General features: G+C 42.0%; 1 protein-coding gene across 1 annotated transcript in view; it reads right to left on the reverse strand.

Moving 5' to 3' along the window:
- LOC124777602 (glutathione S-transferase-like) overlaps positions 1–21,720 on the reverse strand; it is a 69,111-nt gene that overhangs the window by 40,290 nt on the left and 7,101 nt on the right. The window contains exon 2 of the mRNA XM_047253065.1: positions 94–238. Coding sequence (XP_047109021.1) covers positions 94–232 — 139 coding nt within the window. The 5' untranslated portion in view covers positions 233–238. The remainder of the gene's footprint in view (positions 1–93; positions 239–21,720) is intronic.

The following is a 21,720-nucleotide window of genomic DNA, read 5'->3' on the forward strand; positions in this document are numbered from 1 at the left end:
ATTAAATGGGATGTGTTTGCTTTGTATGACTTTATGAACACAGAAAAGAAATGTTGCAAATGATGGATGCATTAATTCAGATATCATACTTACAAGTTTTCATTGAGCTCCACTTCTCCGGAGATTCAATACGGACTTCCTCAAACTCTATCTTTCCGTAGGACAAAAGAAAACGTATTGGTTCAGCAGTTCCCTTAGCATTGAAGTAAGTTAATTTACATTTTGGTGCCATCTGGAACTAATTCATATTTAAAAATAAAAAACTGAAACAAACGATTGTATGAGCATTTAACATAAATAAAAAACAGTAATATTTATTGTTATTTACATTGGCTATAATTCATATCTCTCCATATACTATCTACCTCACCTATCTTAATGAGAGACAAAATTCAAACTATAGCAATGACTAACATAATATGTAAAAACGATTGATATTCTTCTTCATCATAACCGTTTCTGAATACCTATTTGCATTGTTTAAAACACCTTTTTTTAAAAATTACTCAAACTGACTCACTATCATACTTATGATCATGGACATTCATGTTCTACAATAACTACATTTTGTTACCTGAAGCAAAGTGAAAATATATTTCAGTTACATAGACTGTAGTCAAGTCAGTACACGAAGGTCCCTGACAAATGCAATGGGCTGGGCATGGTAGCTTTGCAAATGTACCTTAACCAGCTGTGCAACAAAATTTTGTAAATGTGTCTATGGCACTGCCACAGTGTTGGGGGCAGCTCTATAGCTGAGCGCTGTTTTCACCTGCAGCCACTTGCAGTTTGCTGCTGAAACTGCCAACAGTTAAGGCGTCTTCTTACACTGACTCAATTATAAGGATACTGCCTAAGTGACCACCTTGTAAACAAAATTGTTTTATTATATCTCAGACCACACAAACTACACTCCTGGAAATTGAAATAAGAACACTGTGAATTCATTGTCCCAGGAAGGAGAAACTTTATTGACACATTCCTGGGGTCAGATACATCACATGATCACACTGACAGAACCACAGGCACATAGACACAGGCAACAGAGCATGCACAATGTCGGCACTAGTACAGTGTATATCCACCTTTCGCAGCAATGCAGGCTGCTATTCTCCCATGGAGACGATCGTAGAGATGCTGGATGTAGTCCTGTGGAACGGCTTGCCATGCCATTTCCACCTGGCGCCTCAGTTGGACCAGCGTTCGTGCTGGACGTGCAGACCGCGTGAGACGACGCTTCATCCAGTCCCAAACATGCTCAATGGGGGACAGATCCGGAGATCTTGCTGGCCAGGGTAGTTGACTTACACCTTCTAGAGCACATTCGGTGGCACGGGATACATGCGGACGTGCATTGTCCTGTTGGAACAGCACGTTCCCTTGCCGGTCTAGGAATGGTAGAACGATGGGTTCGATGACGGTTTGGATGTACCGTGCACTATTCAGTGTCTCCTCGACGATCACCAGTGGTGTACGGCCAGTGTAGGAGATCGCTCCCCACACCATGATGCCGGGTGTTGGCCCTGTGTGCCTCGGTCGTATGCAGTCCTGATTGTGGCGCTCACCTGCACGGCGCCAGACACGCATACGACCATCATTGGCACCAAGGCAGAAGCGACTCTCATCGCTGAAGACGACACGTCTCCATTCGTCCCTCCATTCACGCCTGTCGCGACACCACCGGAGGCGGGCTGCACGATGTTGGGGCGTGAGCGGAAGACGGCCTAACGGTGTGCGGGACCGTAGCCCAGCTTCATGGAGACGATTGCGAATGGTCCTCGCCGATACCCCAGGAGCAACAGTGTCCCTAATTTGCTGGGAAGTGGCTGTGCGGTCCCCTACGGCACTGCGTAGGATCCTACGGTCTTGGCGTGCATCCGTGCGTCGCTGCGGTCCGGTCCCAGGTCGACGGGCACGTGCACCTTCCGCCGACCACTGGCGACAACATCGATGTACTGTGGAGACCTCACGCCCCACGTGTTGAGCAATTCTGCGGTACGTCCACCCGGCCTCCCGCATGCCCACTATACGCCCTCGCTCAAAGTCCGTCAACTGCACATACGGTTCACGTCCGCGCTGTCGCGGCATGCTACCAGTGTTAAAGACTACGATGGAGCTCCGTATGCCACGGCAAACTGGCTGACACTGACGGCGGCGGTGCACAAATGCTGCGCAGCTAGCGCCTTTCGACGGCCAACACCGCGGTTCCTGGTGTGTCCGCTGTCGTTCGTGTGATCATTGCTTGTACAGCCCTCTCGCAGTGTCCGGAGCAAGTATGGTGGGTCTGACACACCGGTGTCAATGTGTTCTTTTTTCCATTTCCAGGAGTGTATATTATTACTGGTTTTGAGTTCTGAGAAAGCCAAAATCAGACTTGCATGTTTACCGAAATATTGCGTTACTATATAGCATATTCTAAAAATCTGCTAATAAATTTCTAAGAAGTCAAACTTGTAATGGCACCATTAGCATCACCTGATTTTGGAGATGTAGGATAAAAGATATTCCCTGTGTTATGTGGCCACTATCAGCTAATGAATTTTTTTAAATGCTTATAATATCCAACTGATTAAAGACAAATGGCGCCTTCCATTAGTTACAACTATTCACAACCTTATCATACATATTATTAATTGTGAGTAACAGATTTTATTATTACCACAGTCAGTAATAAAAAGCAGTTTTGTAAATACTTCATAAAAAGTTAGTTACTGAAAACGGAGGGAAGCAATGATACATGCTAAACCTTAGTGCACAATATGACATTTCCAAAACTCCTCACTTGATGACTGTACGCAAAACGAAATGTAAATAAAAAGTACAGTATTCCAAAGAACATTTCCAGTGCAAAAATTTGTTGAAAATAAAATAAATAATAAATAAAAAATTGGTTGAAAATAATATGATAAATTTTGTTAATGCCTGCTCGAAAATTTATGAGGATCTTCACTTGTTGTATCCCCTAGAAACAATTTCATGTGACATGGTATGGCGTTTATTCTTATTGGGCCAGCTCAGATCAAATGGATCCAATTATTTCAAATCTGAATGTTATCTTGCATGGATGGTACATATATTATAAAACTAAATTTTAAGTTCCAAATGCAACTAACTCAGGGTTTTGATGGAGGGCTGTTAAGGTCATGCGATCTCAAGAATATTTTTGGCAAACTTTAAGAGAGCTTAAAACTGAAACTAGAAGCAATGTAAACGAGATATCTGGAGTAAGTGGACAACGTTTTGAGCTCTTCGCACTGTTAGAGTTTCAAGTTTGTGTCATATACCATTTTTGTGCTGCATGAGTTCAAAATTTGGGTAAAGCAGTTGTGACGATTTTGTTAACCATGTTGTGGTTGCATAATTATTAAATAAACAACGTACATTGAGCACTATTTAATAGTTCTGTAGAGAAAGCTGCTTGCTATCAATTCTGCCAAAACGTATGCCTGAGTATGCTAGAAATTAAAATGTAAAAACCTCATAAAATGTGTACATAATTTGATGTTGTATTGCTAACTGGTACCAACACCTTTTTAAAAAGAGATAATATATATACCCCCTGTGAACCATGGACCTTGCCGTTGGTGGGGAGGCATGCATGCCTCAGTGATAGAGATAGCCGTACTGTATGTACAACCACAATTTGATGACAGGCCAGACAAATGTGTGGTTCCTGAAGAAGGGCAGCAGCCTTTTCAGTAGTTGCAGGAGCAACAGTCTGGATGATTGACTGATCTGGCCTTATAACACTAACCAAAACAGCCTAACTGTGCTGGTACTGCGAACGGCTGAAAGCAAGGGGGGTAATTTTTCCCAGGGGCATACAATTTACTGTATGGTTAAATGATGATGGCTTCCTCTGGAGGCAAAATAGTCCCCCATTCGGATCTCCAGGCAGGGACTACTCAGGAGGACATCGTTATCAGTAGAAAAAAAACTGGTGTTTTACGGATTGGAGTGTGGAATGTCAGATCCCTTAATCGGGCAGGTCGATTAGAAAATTTAATAAGGGAAATGGATAGGTTAAAGTTAGATATAGTGGGAATTAGTGACGTTTGATTGCAAGAGGAACAAGACTTCTCGTAAGATGACTACAGGATTATAAATACAAAATAAAATAGGGGTAATGCAGGAGTAGGTTTAATAACGAATAAAAAAGTAGGAGTGCGGGTAAGCTACTACAAACTGCATAGTGAATGCATTATTGTGGCCAAGATAGACACGAAGCTCACCCTACCACAGTAGTACAAGTTTATACGCCAACTAGCTCCGCAGATGACGAAGATATTAATGAAATGTGTGATGAGATAAAAGAAATTATTCAGATAGTGAAGGGAGACGAAAATTCAATAGTCATGGGTAACTGGAATTCGACAGTAGGAAAAGGAAGAGATGGAAACGTAGTAGATGAATATGGAATAGGGGTAAGGAACGAAAGAGGAAGCTGCCTGGTAGAATTTTGCATAGAGCGTAAATCATACCTAACACTTGGTTCAACAATCATGAAAGACGATTGTATGCATGGCAGAGGCCTGAGGATACTGGAGGGTTTCAGATAAATTATATAATGGTGAGACAGAGATTTAGGAATCAGGTTTCAAATTGTAAGACATTTCCAGGGGTAGATGTGGAGTCTGACCACCATCTAATGGTTATAAACTGTAGATTAAAACTGAAGAGACTGCAAAAAGGTGGTAATTTAAGATGAGAATTGGATAAACTGTCAGAACCAGAGGTTGTACAGAGTTTCAGGGAGAGCATTAGGGAACGATTGACAAGACTGGGGGAAATAAATACAGTAGATGAAGATGGGTAGCTTTCAGAGATGAAATAGTAATAGCAGCACAGGATCACGGAGGTAAAAAGACGAGGGTTAGTAGACATCCTTGAGTAACAGACGAAATATTGAATTTAATTGATGAAAGGAAAAAATATAAAAAAGCATTAAACGAAGCTGGCAAAAAGGAATACAAGCGTCTCAAAAATTAGATAAACGGGAACTGCAAAATGACTAAGGAGGGATGGCTAGAGGACAAATCTACGGATGTAGAGGCATATATCACTAGGGGTAAGATAGATACTGCCTACAGGAAAATTAAAAAGACCTTTGGAGAAAAGAGAACCACTTGTATGAATATCAAGAGCTCAGATGGAAACCCAGTTTTAAGCAAAGAAGGGAAAGCAAGAAGGTGGAAGCAGTATATAGAGAGTCTATACAAGGGCGATGTACTTGAGGACAATATCATGGAAATGGAAGAGCATGTAGATGAAGATGAAATGGGAGAGGAGTTTGACAGAACACTGAAAGATCTAAGTCAAAACAAGGCCCCGGGAGTAGACAACATTCCATTAGAACTTCTGATAGCATTGGGAGAGCCAGCCCTGACAAATCTCTACTATCTGGTGAGCAAAATGTATGAGACAGACGAAATACCCTCAGGCTTCAAGAAGAATATAATGATTCCAATCCCAATCAAAGCTGGTGCTGACAGGTGTGGAAATTACCGAACTATCAGTTTAATAAATCATGGCTGCAAAATACTAACACGAATTCTTTATAGACGAATGGAAAAACTGGTAGAAGCCGACCTCGGGGAAGATCAGTTTGGATTCCATAGAAATGTTGGAACACGTGAGTCAGTACTGACTCTACAACTTGTCTTAGAAGATAGATTCAGGAAAGGAAAACCTACGTTTCTAGCAATTGTAGACTTAGAGAAAGCTTTTGACAATGTTGACTGGAATACTCTTTTTCAAATTCTAAGGGCGGCAGGGGTAAAATACAGGGAGAGAAAGGCTATTTACAGTTCGTACAGAAACCAGATGGCAGTTATAAGAGTCGAGGGGCATGAAAGGGAAGCACTGTTTGAGAAGGGAGTCAGGCAGGATTGTAGCCTATCCCCGAGGTTGTTCAACCTGTATATTGAGCAAGCAGTAAAGGAAACAAAAGAAAAATTCGGAGTAGGAATTAAAATACATGGAGAAGAAATAAAAACTTTTTTGGTTCGCCGATGACATTGTAAATATGTCAGAGACAGCAAAGGACCTGGATGAGCAGCTGAACGGAACGGACGGTGACTTGAAAGGACGATATAAGATAAACATCAACAAAAGCAAAACGACGATAATGGAACGTAGTAAAATTAAATTGGGTGATGCTGAGGGATTTAGATTATGAAATGAGACATTTTAGGTAGTAAATGAGTTTTGCTATTTGGCGAGCAAATGATGTTCGAAGTAGAGACGTAGAGATGATATAAAATGTAGACTGGCAATGGCAAGGAAAGCGTTTCTGAAGAAGAGAAGTTTGTTAACTTCGAGTATAGATTTAAATAACAGGAAGTCGTTTCTGAAAGTATTTTTGTGGAGTGTAACCATATATAGAAGTGAAACATGGACGATAAACAGTTTAGACGACAAAAGAATAGAAGCCTTCGAAATTTGGTGCTACAGAAGAATGCTGAGGATTAGACGGGTAGATCACGTAACTAATGAGGGAATACTGAATGGAATTGGGGAGAAGAGGAGTTTGTGGCACAACTTCACTAGAAGAAGGGATCGGTTGGTAGGACACGTGTTGAGGCATCAAGGTATCACCAGGTTAGTATTGCAGGGCAGCGTGGAGGGAGAACAAGGGATGAATACACTAAGCAGATTCAGAAGGATATAGGTTGCAATAGGTACTGGGAGATGAAGAAGCTTGCACAGTATAGAGTAGCATGGAGAGCTGTATCAAACCAGTCTCTGGACTGGAGACCACAACAACATACACAGGGTGGTTCATCTGAAGTCTCGGATGAGATTATCTCGAAAACTATGCACTGGGTCTAAGTAGTGGGTAAGACAAGTTCGTAAGCTCAGAGGGGACATCAAATGATACTATGTGACCTCTAGCGCCCGCCCCCTTGGGTGGGGCGGTGAGTAACTTTTAAATCTTAAACGGAAACACATATTTTTTATTGCAGATTCGGATTCTCCATAAAAAGTAATCAAATTGTGTCTGAAACATTTTTTTAAACGATTGACAGGTGGCGTTGAAGTTGAGAAAAATTAAAATTGGGGAAGAACTCATATTTATTTAGAATGATCCGAGACGGACGCATCAAAATGGTACAAAATGTGCACCAATTCTTTCGTTACGCCAAATTAAGCTATTTTTGTACAAAATTTACTGTATCCTACTTTCGCGTTACCCAGGAACAACGATATGGACGCAGTAGAATGATGTTCGTATGGGCTGCTTCATTAATGTGATTCCCCTTGCATCTCACATGTTGGGGTGCTTCAATAGTGTTAACCCCTTGCCTTTAACATGTTGGGGTTCTTCATTAGAATGAGTTCCCTAGCCTATCATACTTTTGGGGTGCTTAATTAATGAAATCAGCCACGAAGAAATTGTTCAAAATTGGCCCCATTTGCTTCAATGCATAAAGTCAATGGACCTCCCTATACATATATATAGCAGTGAATCTTCTCATTATTTGCCTTATCAGTCCACCCAGTTTTCAAAATTCTTCTGTAGCACACTTCACAAATGCTTCACTTCTCTTCCGTTCCAGTTTTCTCACAGTCCATGATTACTTACTATGCTGTGCTCCAAACCTACATTCTCAGAACGTTTTCCTCAAATTAAGGCTCATGTTTGATACTAGAGGGCTTCTATTGGCCAGGAATACCGTTTTTGCCAGTGCTAGTCTACTATTCCCTCCTTGCTCCGTCCATCATGTGGTCTTTTGTTGCCTCAGTAGTAGAATTTCTTAAATTCATCTGCTTCAAGATCATTTCTGATGTTAACTTTCTCACTTTCCCCATTTCTGCTACTATTCGTCTATCATTAATTTTCTCTCAGTCCATATTCTGTACTCATTAGGCTCTTCATTCCATTCAAAAAATTCTGTAATTTTTCTTCATTTTCACTGAGGATAGCAGTGTAATCAGCACATTTTATCATTGATATCCTTTAATCTAAAATTTTAATCAGGCTAATGAACCTTTCTTTTATTTCCGTCACTATTTCTTAGATTTATAGCTTGAATAGTCGGAGCGAAAAACTACATCCCTGTCTTACATTGCTTTGAATCTGAGCACTTAGTTCTTGTTCTTCCAGTCTTACTGTTTCCTCCTGGTTCTTTCACATGTTGTGCTGTATATTATCTTTCCCTAAAACTTACCACTATTTTTTTTATAATTTCGACCATCTTGCACTATTTCATGAGTACACTGTCGAATAATACTTTCTCCAGGTCGGCAAATTCTATGAATTTGTCTTGATTTTTCTTCAGTCTTCCTTTTTACTAATAGTCACAACGGCTGAACTGCCTCTCTAGTGCTATTACCTTTCCTAAAGCCAAACTGATGGTAATCTAACAGATCCTCAATTTTCTTTTCCATTTTTCTGCATATTTTTCATGTCATCAACTTCGATGAAGGAGCTCTTAATTTGACGGTACGATAATTCTCCCATTTGTTGGCTTTTGCAGCCTTAGGAATTGAGTGTATGATGTTTCTCCGAAAGTCTGATGATGTATCGTCAGTCTCACACATTCTACACCAACGCGAATAGTCATTTTATTACCAATTCCCCCAATTGTTTTACAAATTCCGAGGGAATTTCATCTATCTTTTATGCCTTATTTGATCTTTAATTGTACAAAGCTCTTTCAAATTCTTATTCTAATACCGGATCCCCTCTCTCTCCTCTGTCGACTCTTGTTTCTTCTTCTGTAACGATGTAACGACATCCCCCGTAGAGGCCTTCAATGTTCTCTTTTCACCTATCCACTCTTTCCTCTGCATTTAACAGTGGAATTCCCATTGCACTCTTAATGTTACTGCCATTGCTTTTCATTTCACCGAAGGTTGTTCTGAGTTTTTAATATGTTTATTCAGTCCTTCCAAGCACCATTTCTATTTTGATTTATTCACATTTTTCGTGCAGCCAATTTTCCTTGGCTTTCCTGCACTTCTTATTTCCCGGTACTTCATTCCTAAGTGACTTGCATTTCTGTATTCCTGAATTTCCATGCACATTTTTTTTTACTTCCTTCTTTCGTCGATCAGCTGAAGTATTTGTTCTGTTACCCATGTATTCTTTGCAGTTACGCTACTTGTACCTGTGTTTTTCTGTCCAACTTCTGTGATTTCCATTTTTCGAGATGTCCATTCCTCTACAGCTGAACTGCCTGTTGAGCTATTCGTTACTGTAGTATCAGGGAACTTCAAGCGTAACCGTTCATTCCTTGGTCCTTCCATATACCACTTCTTTGCTCACTGATTCTTCCTGAATCGTCTCTGAAACTTCAGCCTACTCTTCATCATTACTAAATTTAGATCTGAGTTTATATCTGCTCCTGGGTATTCCTTACAATCCAATATCTGATTTTGGAATCTCTGCCTGACCATGATGTAATCTAAATGAAATCTTCCCGTATCTCCCAGCCTTTGCCAAGTTACCTCCTCCTCTTGTGATTCTTGAGTAGAGTATTCGCTATTACTGACATTTGTTGCAGAACTCAGTTTTAGCCCTCTCTCGTTCCTACTACCAGGCCCATGTTCTCCCGAACTCTTTCTTCTACTTCCTCTCCTTCAACTGCATTCCAGGCCCTCATGACTATAAGATTTTCATATCCCTTTAGTTACTGAAGTACCTGTTCAGTATCCTCCTACGTTTTCTGTATTACTCATCCTCTGCTTGCAACCTCTGCATGTATACCTGAACTGTAATTGTAAGTGTATGTTTGCTGTCGATTCTGATGAGAACAACCCTATCACTGATATGTTTACAGTAACTCCCTCTCTGGCCTACTTTCCCATTCATAACGAAACCTACTCCTCTTACCTCATTTTATGCTGCTATTGATGTTGCCACATATTCGTCTGACCAGAAATCCTCATCTCCTTTACATTTCACTTCACTGACCCCACTGTATGTAGATTGAGCATCTGCATTTCCCTTTTCATATTTTCTAGGTTATCTAGCAGGTTCAAACTCGTTACAGTAGGTCGCCAGCTGATGACTCTCAGTGGATAGTAGCTTCAATGACAGTATATCGCTTAGTTTTAATCTTCTACGTATTGCTAAATACCTCACTTGTTTTTTTACTACAGAGGGCAACCGCCGCATAGACATAAAATGTTGAGCTACCGTGCCAGCACCCCTAGACCACGGGTACCATTTCATAAAATGAACTATAAAATACTAATGTCAGATACTTGCAAATTGTTTTCGTATTTAATGCTATCAAACGCGACAGTGCTTCACAATTGCTAAATACGTTTGGGAACTAGATATACAACCCAAACACCTTCTCCGAATCTCTGTCCATCTCCTCCCCACTGCCACCCCCAATTTCTCCATCTCCTCCTCCACCCGTCTCTCTGTGTGCCACTCCCCCCCCTATCTCTCCTCCCCCCTCCATTTCTCTGCCCTTCTGGTCCATGTCCATTTCCTTGACCCTTCTTGTCCATCTCCTCTTCTCTCCTCTCTCTGATGAGCCTTGTTTGTTGTTGATTGGGAACTGAAGTTGGGATCACTGATATACAGGATATGAGAGAGACCTCGCCAGCTGATGACTCTCAGTGGATAGTAACTTCAATGACAGTATATCGCTTAGTTTTAATCTAAAAATGGGTAGAATTACAAAGTTTTGATGATTCATATTCCATTGTATTCTTCTAATCAAAAACCCATAAGCCATAAATACAACTTTCCCGTTTTCTGTAAAACTGATGGTGATGAAGAAAACGAAACAGAATATTACTTTGTATACACTCTGTGTTGAAATTAAATGCAAGGAGAAAGAATGTATATGGGAGAAACAATTTGTCTAATGGTTTACATGCATTGCAACTGGAACTCGCCACTGTGCTCCTCGAACCACTCCATCATGCTCCTGTCCTTGTGACGTAGCCCTTTATCTTGTTGAAAAATGCCACTGCCATAGGAAAACATGATCGTCATGAAGGGCTGTACGTGGTCTTCAACCAGTGTACAATACTTATTGTCAGTCATAGTGCCTTGCACGAGCTTTACTGCAGCATTGGATGCCCATGTGAATGTTTCCCAGAGCCTAATGGAGCTGCCGCCAGCTTCCGTCCTTCCTGCAGTACAGGAGTCAAGGAGCTGTTCCCCTCAACGGATTCGCGCCCTCCTACCAGTATTATGAAGAAAGTATTGAGGTTTATCAGGGCTTGCAACGCTCTGCCACTGCGCCGACGACGTCCAATGCCAGTGGTCACGTGCTCATTTCATTCGTAGTTGTCACGCATGGGTCGTCGGTTGCGGAGGCTCATTGTTAGGAGTGTTCGGTGTACTGCGTGTACACACACGTACTCCTCCCAGCATTAAAGTCGGTGTTAGTTCCACCACAGTTCGCCACCTGTCCTTTTTTACCAGTCTGCCCAGCCTACGACGTCCGACATGTGTAATGAGGGGTGCCCGGCCAATCCCGCAACGTCTGGACGTGGTTTCACCTTGGTTTCGCCACGTGTTGAAGACACTCATCACAACACTCCTCGAACGCCAGACAAATCGTGCAGTTTCCGAAACGCTCATGCCGAGCCTGTGGCCTTCACAATCTGCTCTCGGTCAAACTCAAATGGATCCCGCTCCTTCCCCATTCTACACATGGACAGTACGCTCACTGATACAAAATGCACTGTACGTGTCTGACTAGCAATCATTCCTCGCCAAGTGACGCCGCTTTCCCGTAGAAGTGTTTATATCGACAATAGGTCGGTGGTCATAATGTTCTGGCTGATCAGTGTATATAGACAGTTCGTCCAATTCGAGAATCGAGGCCCTCGATAATTTTTGTCTGTTATCGACATTGATACTTGCAAGATATCAGTCCAAGGGATTCCAAGATTTTGGAGAATGTTTTAATGTCAATAACATAAACGTGACAAAGGACGCAGGCGACCTTTATTATAATAATCAATAGTTCCGAATTCAGGCTGACTGGATGGCAATGACAAAAGTCAAACATCAGTCAAGGAATGACTTTATAGCTCATGTGAAGCGCTTTGGACTTTATTTATCGTCAGATATACAGGAGCGATTGCTACACGTAGGTATAGCGTTTCAAGCTGTCTGTGAGTGTATTTTTCACACACGGCTTGAAACACCTTATCTATGTGCATTAATCGCGCCTGGATATGTGACGATGGATAATTTCCGAAACGCGCCATATGAGCAATAAAGTTATTCCTTGCCCGATGTTTGTCTTTTAGCATTGCTACCCAGTCAGCGTGGATGGAGAACTCCTATTGTTTAAATTTCAAGTTTGACATTGAATAACAAACGACGAAAGAAACTTTTTTCTAGTGATATAATTACAAATTAACAATTTTCGAATTTTTTTCCTTTACTTGTAGTGTGACACCTTGCTTCTTGCCGAATTTCATGATTCTAGGTCAACGGCAAGTACCCTACAGGTTTTGACGAGTGAGTTTGTATCAAAATATGTGACCTAAATGGCCGTATCGTTTGACTGTATTGACTTAGAAGCTGCAATGTTTTACTCCACGAAGGAACCGTAGACCTTAGTACTTGACATAAATTTCGACGTGATACTTTTACCCGTTCCTGAGAGAAAGGGGTTTCAACAAACAGACGGACAGACAGACAGGGCGACAACAAACGACAAAAATTTTTTCCGAGCGATATAACTAGAAATTTGCAGTTTCTGGATTTTTTCCTTTGATTTTACTGTGAAACCTTGCTTCTTGCCAAATTTTATGATTCTAGGCCAACGGGAAGTACCTTGTAGGTTTTTGATGAGTGAGTTTGCGAGTATAAAAATACGTGACATAAATAGTCTGGTTTTTTATTGCATTGACTAAGAAGCATCAATATTTTACACCGCCAAGGGACCATAGACCTTAGTAAGTAACGTCAATTTGAACGTAATACGTCTAAGGGATTCTAGGAAAAAGGGTAGGACAGACAGACAGGTAGACAGACGGACAAAAAAGTGATCCTACATGCGTTCCGTTTCTACCGACTGAGGTACGCAATCCTAAAAATATGTAGTCCATGTCCGTCTGAACGATTACTAGAGTACTGTTTTAAAAAACTGAAGTAAATTGGTCAAGAACCTTTCAAGATTTTTGTTGAAAGTGTTCCACATTTATCTATTATATATACATTTAAATATCATATACTTTTTAAAAATAAGTAGCTGACGTCCGTCCGACAATTTATTAGAGTATCGTGTAAAAGTTCGAAGTAAATCGGTCAAATACTCCAGAATGAGATTTTCGCTCGGCAGCGGATTGTGCGCTGGTATGAAACTTCCTCGCAGATTAAAACTGTGTGCCAGACCGAGACTCGAACTCGGGACCTTTGCCTTTCGTGGGCTACTGAGTACTTTCCCGTTTCATAGGTCAAATACTTTTCGAGGTTTTTGGTAACAATGTTAAACAACTTGTCTTTAACGTATTAATATAGAGTATAGATGTCAGAGATTTTAGTGTTTTTAGATTTTGTAATTTTGTTTGTTTGCTAGTATTTTTACTTTTCATTTGCATCTATTCATAACCAAAATATTACACTGTCTAGTCACATTAATGTGACCGTCGCCATGTTCGACATCAGTGTGCCATACTGTAATCGCTCACAGACGACTGGTGGCAGCACTAACAGTTGAGGGTATGTTAAGCGTGTCGGGCGGATGCGTAAATCAGTGAGGTCGTTGTCATACTGTGGCCAACGTCCAAAAGGGCATGATAATTGTCTTTTGGACCAAGCGTGGAAGAATGTCTGAAGTGGCTAACTTTTTAGACTGTTTGTGTGCCGCCGTGGTTAAAGTATACGGTGCACAGCAAAATGGCGCTATCGAAAACCAGCGCCAAGTAACTGTGATGCACTACGGGCGACGGATGGCAGGGGTGAATGATGACTGCGATGCGTTTGGGCGAATAGACGTGACAGCCCATATGAGCCCTGGGACTACCAGCAATGTCTCCTCAACAACAGCAACGGGACATCGACTGAATCGCGACAGGTGGCATTTTCAGACGAATCACGTTTTGTGCTCCGTCAGACAGATGGCCGTTGTCGTGTACGGCGTGAAACGTCTGGAAGCAAACACCCTGCAACATTCGTCGCAAGGGTCCAGGTCGGAGGTGGGTGCGTTAGGGTATGGGGAATGTTTTCATGGCATTTCCTGGCTGATCTCGTTATTTTCGAAGCCACAATGGATCAACGCATGTGTGCATCTATCCTTGGGGACAATACCCAGGCTTCTGACAAGTGGTGACATTCGTGTGACTGTGTATTAAGGCAATGGGCATCCAGGATGGAAATAGTTAAAAAAAGAACGGGATATCACTCACTAACAGATTATTATACAAGTATACTTCTTCAAGTATTCGACATTCGTACGTTGTGGATTACATATCTCCAGACATACTCTGGCTGGATGCACGAAGTTTAGAGGTAGCTTACACCCACCAAAAGATAACATCTGTCAGTGTGTTATTTGATTAAAAAGTGAGAAATATTTTGGTTAAAATTCTCGGAGGTTCAAAGGGTTCAAATGGCTCTGAGCACTATGGGACTTAACTTCTGACCGCCGGAGTGGCCGTGCGGTTCTAGGCGCTACAGTCTGGAACCGCGTGACCGCTACGGTCGCAGGTTCGAATCCTGCCTCGGGCATGGATGTGTGTGATGTCCTTAGGTTAGTTAGGTTTAAGTAGTTCTCGGTTCTAGGGGACTGATGACCTCAGAAGTTAAGTTCAAATGGCTCTCAGCACTATAGGACTTAACTGCTGTGGTCATCAGTCCCCCAGAACTTAGGACTACTTAAACCTAACTAACCTAAGGACATCGCACACATCCATGCCCGAGGCAGGATTCAAACCTGCGACCGTAGCGGTCGCGCGGTTCCAGACTGTAGCGCCTAGAACCGCTCGGCCACTCCGGCAGGCCAATTCTCGAAGGAGAGCAAGCTTCCAGTCACCTGTAGATAATTGTACAGACGTACTTCTTCAAGTACGACACACATTTGTTTCCAGACCCCCCCCCCCCCACCCCAATTGTCTTTTAATTGTCGACGGCAGCGTGGTCATTAGGGGTATAATTGTTGTGAGTGTTAGCCCTTCTTTACAAATTCATCCGTCAATGAAACACATTGTTCCCCACAGCTGTATGTGTCTGCACTTTTGTGTTCAGGAAATGTTCCAGCATGAAAATCACCTCTTTGTCGTTCTGGAAATGCCTGAACGCAATGGTTCCTCCATCTGAAGGAAACGGAAGAAGTCACTGGCTGCCATGTCAGAAGAATACAGGGAAGTGAGGCAGAACTGTACAGCATAAAGAAGTAACGTGTATGATGAAATCCAGTGCGTAATGAGCTGGTATGCTTCATGAAGCAAATATACCGTTTTGGAAAGTTTCTTGCACTTCATCTTGACAACCTCCCACAAACTCATCAGCTGATTTTAGTAGTACGCTCCGCTGACACTTTACCCCAATGGCAGTCACAAGAAACACTCATCACCTTGCCCATTGATGGTTGGGTCCTTGCCCTCCTCGGCCACTTTGTTCTTTGCCATTCAGACTTGTTCTGCTACACTGCAAGTGTTTGTGTCACCGAAGCACTGACCCATTAATGGTGGATTGTTGCCATACACTTTCGCCATATGAGCATGGATTGTCGCAGTATTGTTCCCCCTCAAAATGAGGAAAACAAATTACGACATGATACTCTATCAGTGGGATGCTCCATGTTGTTCTGGCTCCTCTAGTAGCAAGCTACAGCGGTGCGGATTTCAGTGTGTAGCAAGACTGCAGTGATACACCTTGGTCTTCAGGGAGATACTGGTTAATATGTTGCCAACTTATTTCTCAAGCATGCAATAAAATGGAATTGATTTGTTTACTAGGTAGCTTAAAGGCTTTGGCCCTGACTTCCTACATCACACAATTAGTTGTTTTCATGGAGTCTTAATTCTCATTATTTTTTTTTTTTCAAATTCACTGTTGGAACCATTTCGAATTAAAAAGGGCTTACATGCACCAGAAAAAGGAAGAGCAGCTGAATTAGGAATATTTCAAGAAAGTACTCAATATGTCAGAACGAGTTAACGAGTTCTTAAAAAATTAAAGATTCTGTTATTCTTATCAAAGGTTTCAGATGCTGATGGTCATGAATAACTAGAAACCGAAGAGAATTTTAATTCAAATTTGTCAAATCTTGGCTATTCTCCTTTAAAATAAGAGAAAGTTTCGAAATTAGATTCAGAAATTTACATAAAGCTTAAGTTTTGTCCGGTACATCCCGAAATTTGTAGACAGTTTTCAGTTCCTGGTGGGGTTGAGACAAAACATCTCTAGAGAAAAATTCTAGTGATCAACAATTCCAGTGCTGCGCTGATTTCGATGACCTACTGCTAAGTAAGTTGAAGAAAAATATTTGAGGTTTTTCAAGTACTGAGATTTGAAAATATTAATACTCGCTCCAAAAAGTTGGCGTTTGCCGCAGGTTTCTTCTGACTTCACAATTTCAGTCAGAATGCTCAAAACAAGCTTTACACTTAAACAGTAAGGAGTTACATTAGCGATGCCTGGCAGGAAGAAGAACAAGTTATTTCTGCAAGCATAGAAAGAAGGGTTTGTGTTTTGTTGAGAATAAAGGAAGTTAGTTGTGATGGAAATCTATCAAGTGCACTGTTGCACGCATAAACACTATTACTAAGTTTGTTATATGAAATATAATTGTCTAATTGATGGTTTGTGAGTGTCTGACAGTAGTATTTTCTAGAATATATTTTTAATCTTGTCCATAGGGTCTCCAAGACAAACAAAATCTTTTCTAGGAGAAAAACATTTGCACTTTCTCATGAAATAAAAATAACTAGACAGAAATATAGCACATGACATCAATATATGCACAATATTGATGGTATGTGTACATATTTATTACATCTAAAATACACTTATCAAGTGCAGTTCGGTAGAACTAGCGACAATGAGATCTCTGTGGAACTACTAAGAGGGGCTACCTAATACCTTATTTGTGCAAACATTACTAAAACAACAAAATGGTTGAAAAATCGTCACAATTGATTTTATACACAGCTCTAACCTAATATAGCACGAAAATGGTGAATGACACGGTAAGTTGTGCATCAGATTCAGGTATCTCCTGTGGATTGGGCCTGAGGGGACTCGAGTAATAACACCGCTGCCACGACAGAAAAATACGTCTCTCGTTCCCGGCAGCTGGTTATTGTGTGGGCTCTTTGGTTTAACAGTCTGCTCGATGACTTGTAACGTGTCGATCGCATTTCATGCATGCTTTTACGCTCGATAGTAAATCGTCATCTGTATCATTCGTACGTATATTAATTACGTTTCTTACCCACCACCGTGACTAAGAACTAGAAGCCTACTACTATAAGGCGTCTTGTCACGGTCCGCACGGCTTCCCCCGTCGGAGGTTCGAGTCCTCCCTCGGCCGTGGGTGTATGTGTCGTCCTTGTCGTAAGTTAGTTTAAGTTAGATTACGTAGTGTGTAAGCTTAGGGAGCGATGACCTCAGCAGTTTGGTCCCATAAGACCTTACCATAAATTTCCATGTTTTACTATTATAAAATTTCAATTTTAAGTAAAGTTCTGGATGATACCTAAAATTTGCCCACTTCATGTGGAATGACCCTATTATTAACCAGATTGACATTCGTCATGATGGCTGATCGGAGCGACTGTGAATGGAAAATATATTTTACGATCGCTCGTATCAGCCTTCGTGGATACTGTGAACTGGATTTGCGCAAATAGAACAAGACACACAGGGATATGACAACTAAACTCTGATGTAACTGTTTCATTCTTAGAAGGTTTTTTAATCCAAATGGTTCCTCTAGAGATCTATTTAATTCGTTGAATGTGCTTTATTCAAAAACGTACCCTTTAGAGACAACGCACTGACCTGGCGATACAGTACGCATCCAAACGAGCTGACTTCAGCAGATCTTGCGCCGAAACGTTTTATTTTGCGTACCAGTATACATTATGTTGCCTGCCACTGTGGCCGAGCGGTTCTAGGTGCTTCAGTCCGGAACCACGCAGCTGCTACGGTTGCAGGTTCCAATCCTGCCTCGGGCATGGATTTGTGTAATGTCCTTAGGTTAATTAGGTTTAAGTAGTTCTAAGTCTAGGGGACTGATGACCTCAGACGTTAAGTCCCATAGTGCTTAGAGCCATTTGAACCATACATTATGTTAATATGTGAAGCTCAGCTGAGGGGCATAGCTATAGTCATGGAATCATGAGCCAAATACCATTGATTCGCCACTCATAACGTGTGTTCCGTCTTAGCCTTTGCCGAAACATATTTCACAGGTAATCCTTTTAATTTCCCAGTCTTAATGCAGACTGACCTCTGACCTGGTTAAAGAAGTTAAACGATTCGCACCTATGAAGGATTTCCAGAAGTCTTTCATTACTTTAACATCGTGGGAGATTTCTCTTAACTGCTCGATTTTATTGCTTCCAAATTTCCTTCACATTTTGTCAACTTATTTTTTTCTTCGAGTGCCAAGGGTAGCCTGACAGGATGAAGGAGTGTCCAGAACACCAATCACATACTCTGATGTGCGGTAGTTCGCTGTTATCGTCTTTATGTTAGAAATGGCCTCTTGCGGCGCTTATTAAGTTCTTCCGTGAAGCTGAATTCCTATCGATGTTTTCTCTGTTGTGACCGTTTCCATAACAACTTCTTAAGAACAATACGGCCCATATGCCCGGAGGGCTTCGATCAGTAGTGCCATTAACAGTTAATATCGGTCTCTGAACAGCAGGCACTGGTAAAGAAATAGCCAAAGGTTTTGCAATGGAAATGGAACTGACAGAATTAACAGAGTTACAGAAGAAGCAGTGAAATGACACAGGACTGGAAAATAGCGAGAAAGGGCGAGCGAGGGAGTAACGAAGAGGAAGATAACTACGCATACACACACACACGCGCACACACACACACACACACACACACACACACACACACATTCTCTGATCAATATGATTACTTAATCAAGGCTGACTGTGAGATGTATAATTCAAAAAATAGAATCAAAGGTTTGAGATGCAGAACTTCTCAGGAACTGTGATGTAACTAATGCTCATCTTTCGTAAGAGCGTAGTACCTGGACGTAGTGACCGAGCGAGATGGCTCGTGGTTAGCACACTGGACTCGCATTCGGGAGGACGATGGTTCAATCCCGCGTCCAGCGATCCCGATTTAGGTTTTCCGTGATTTGCCTAAATCGTTCCAGGCTAATGCTGGAATGGTTCCTTTGAAAGGGCGCGGCCGACTTCCTTCCCCATCCTTCCCAATCCGATGAGACCGATGACCTCGCTGTTTGGTCTCCTCCCCCAAAAAACAATCCAACCCAACCCTGGACGTACTTAACAAGTACTGCTCTAGTACGATGTACTTGTCAAGGGTTTCCGAGAACTCTAGGTTCAAAGTTTTACGAGTCGTTGAAGGTCAAGCTTGATCAGTGGCGTCAGCAAAAGATTATGTCTGACGATACTGCGTTCAAGTTTCGTCATTAATTTTTTCTAATCATCCATCAAAGACTGGTATCATTACAACGAATTATCTTGCTTCAGAGAGCGATAGTAATAATCATAGCGCTAGGTATGAGGCAAAATATGTTAACGAATCGTGATGAAAAGAATATTTATTTATCAACACATTTATGCAAGTATCGCAATGAAGGCATACCGACCTACACCTCCTTCAGATAATGTACATTGTAATTATATTGATTCTGAAGCATTAACAGAAAGCAGCTGTGTTCCCTATTTGTGGGACGGGCCATGGTTCGTATCTGCTGTGTTAAAGATAGCCTCATTTCGATTGCAGAAGTGATTGAGTTTTTAATCAACAGGTCATAACCGGTCAGGACCTTTCATTTCTGTACGTTTACTGTGTTTTTGAAATGGAAATGTTACCAAGACCTTCTAGGGGGATTGGACAATAATCATACTAGTGCTTCATGGTAGAGTGGGAAAAAAATAACGGAATTCAAAAGTAATAAATGCATATTGGCCCGTTATACCAACGCCACGGCTCGGCGGTTGGTGCTCTCGTAAGTAATTCAACAAGCTCATAAAACTTAGAACCTCTGTTTCCAAAAATGCTCGAGAAGCATCGTTCTAGAACAGCATTTGTTACATCCACCTGCTCATCCCTTAGTGCGGCGGGTCCAGGAAAACTGCCACTTGCTCCCACTTGGTGGAGCCAATGTCGTGTTTCTGTGGGTCCCTGGTCACGACGGTCTGCCAGGAAGCGAGGCCGCTGACACTGCTGCCAAGGCTGCGGTCCTTGTACCTCAGCCCGCGAGTACCTCTATTCCCTCCGATGATCTCTGTGTTACCGTCTGTCAGGAGGTGGTGTCCCTTTGGCATCGCCAATGGTACTCCCTTCACGGCTTCTGCTTATTAAGCCTCTCGCGGCACCTTAGACAACCTCCTCTCGGCGCTCTCGCCGGGAGGAAATTATTGTAATTCGGCTGCGTATTGGGCACTACCTTTTTAGCCGTCGTCATTTGCTCAGTGGCGCTGCCCCACCACCTTGTACGCATTGCGCCCAAATTTTAACTGTTCGCCACTTCCTGCTGGAATGCCCTTTTTTTTAGCAATTTACGTTCCAGCTTGGGTTTGCCATCTGGTTCATCAACCGTTTTAGCGAATGACGCGCGGGCTGTCGACCGCGTTTTACTTTTTATCCGCCGAAGCAATATGGTGAAGGCCATTTAATTTTCAATTTTTGATCTCCATTTTTGTATGGTTTTTTTTTAGCCCTTTTTCCACGTTTTAGTTGTCTCCTATTCTGTCCATTGGGACTGACGTATAGTCAAAAATGGTTCAAATGGCTCTGAGCACCAAGGGGCTTAACATCTGAGGTCATCAGTCCACTAGAACTTAGAACTATTTAAATCTAACTAACCTAAGGACATCACACACAGCCATGCCGGAGGCGGGATTCGAACCTGGGACCGTAGCAGTCGCGCGGTTTCCCTTGTCTCTGTGTTTGTGTTCTATAGTTCTGACTTGTGCCCTAAATAAAAAAAATCGGTGACCCGTTGGCCGTATGCTTCCCTTATTTTTAAATCTTCTTTCCATTGTTATTGCTGAGAGAGACTAAAGGCATAGTCGAAGAGTTGACGTGATCCACGTATGTCCTGTCAGCCATATGCTTGACGTGTGATGTGTGATAGTGGGTAAAGGATGAACCGTTTCTCCTTGTGCGGCTAGGAAGGCACAGATGATGTGGTTGTGTGTAGAAATGTAATTTTTCGCTAGTACTGTGGTAAAGGAAGAGTATGGCGTCTACAATGTCCTTCTGCTACTGATCACTCTTAGAGTCGTCCTCAGTCTGAGACTTGCTGGTTGAAAGAGCCAGAGGTTAAAAGTAATTTCGTGGAGCTACTTGGAGCTCGTGAAACCAAATGTCGTCTACCAGTAGCCCTCGTGTGGAAGTAGGAGGCAAGCCTTTTGCGCTAGGGTGTGGAGTTGGTGTTTCGACGTGTATTTCTTAAGCTGGCAGTCAGAGACCCATAACGATGAACCGAGTTATTTTTTAAGAATCAGAAAGCCAACAAGAATCTAAACGCATTCCCGAGTGCGGTCGAGGAATTCTGATTAAATCATTTCTAGTTTTGTAGGCAAAAATTCGAGCTAAATACACAGAACACGAGATATCGTTCG

The sequence above is a fragment of the Schistocerca piceifrons genome, chromosome 2, assembly GCF_021461385.2.
Source record: "Schistocerca piceifrons isolate TAMUIC-IGC-003096 chromosome 2, iqSchPice1.1, whole genome shotgun sequence".
NCBI classification, from domain to species: domain Eukaryota; kingdom Metazoa; phylum Arthropoda; class Insecta; order Orthoptera; family Acrididae; genus Schistocerca; species Schistocerca piceifrons.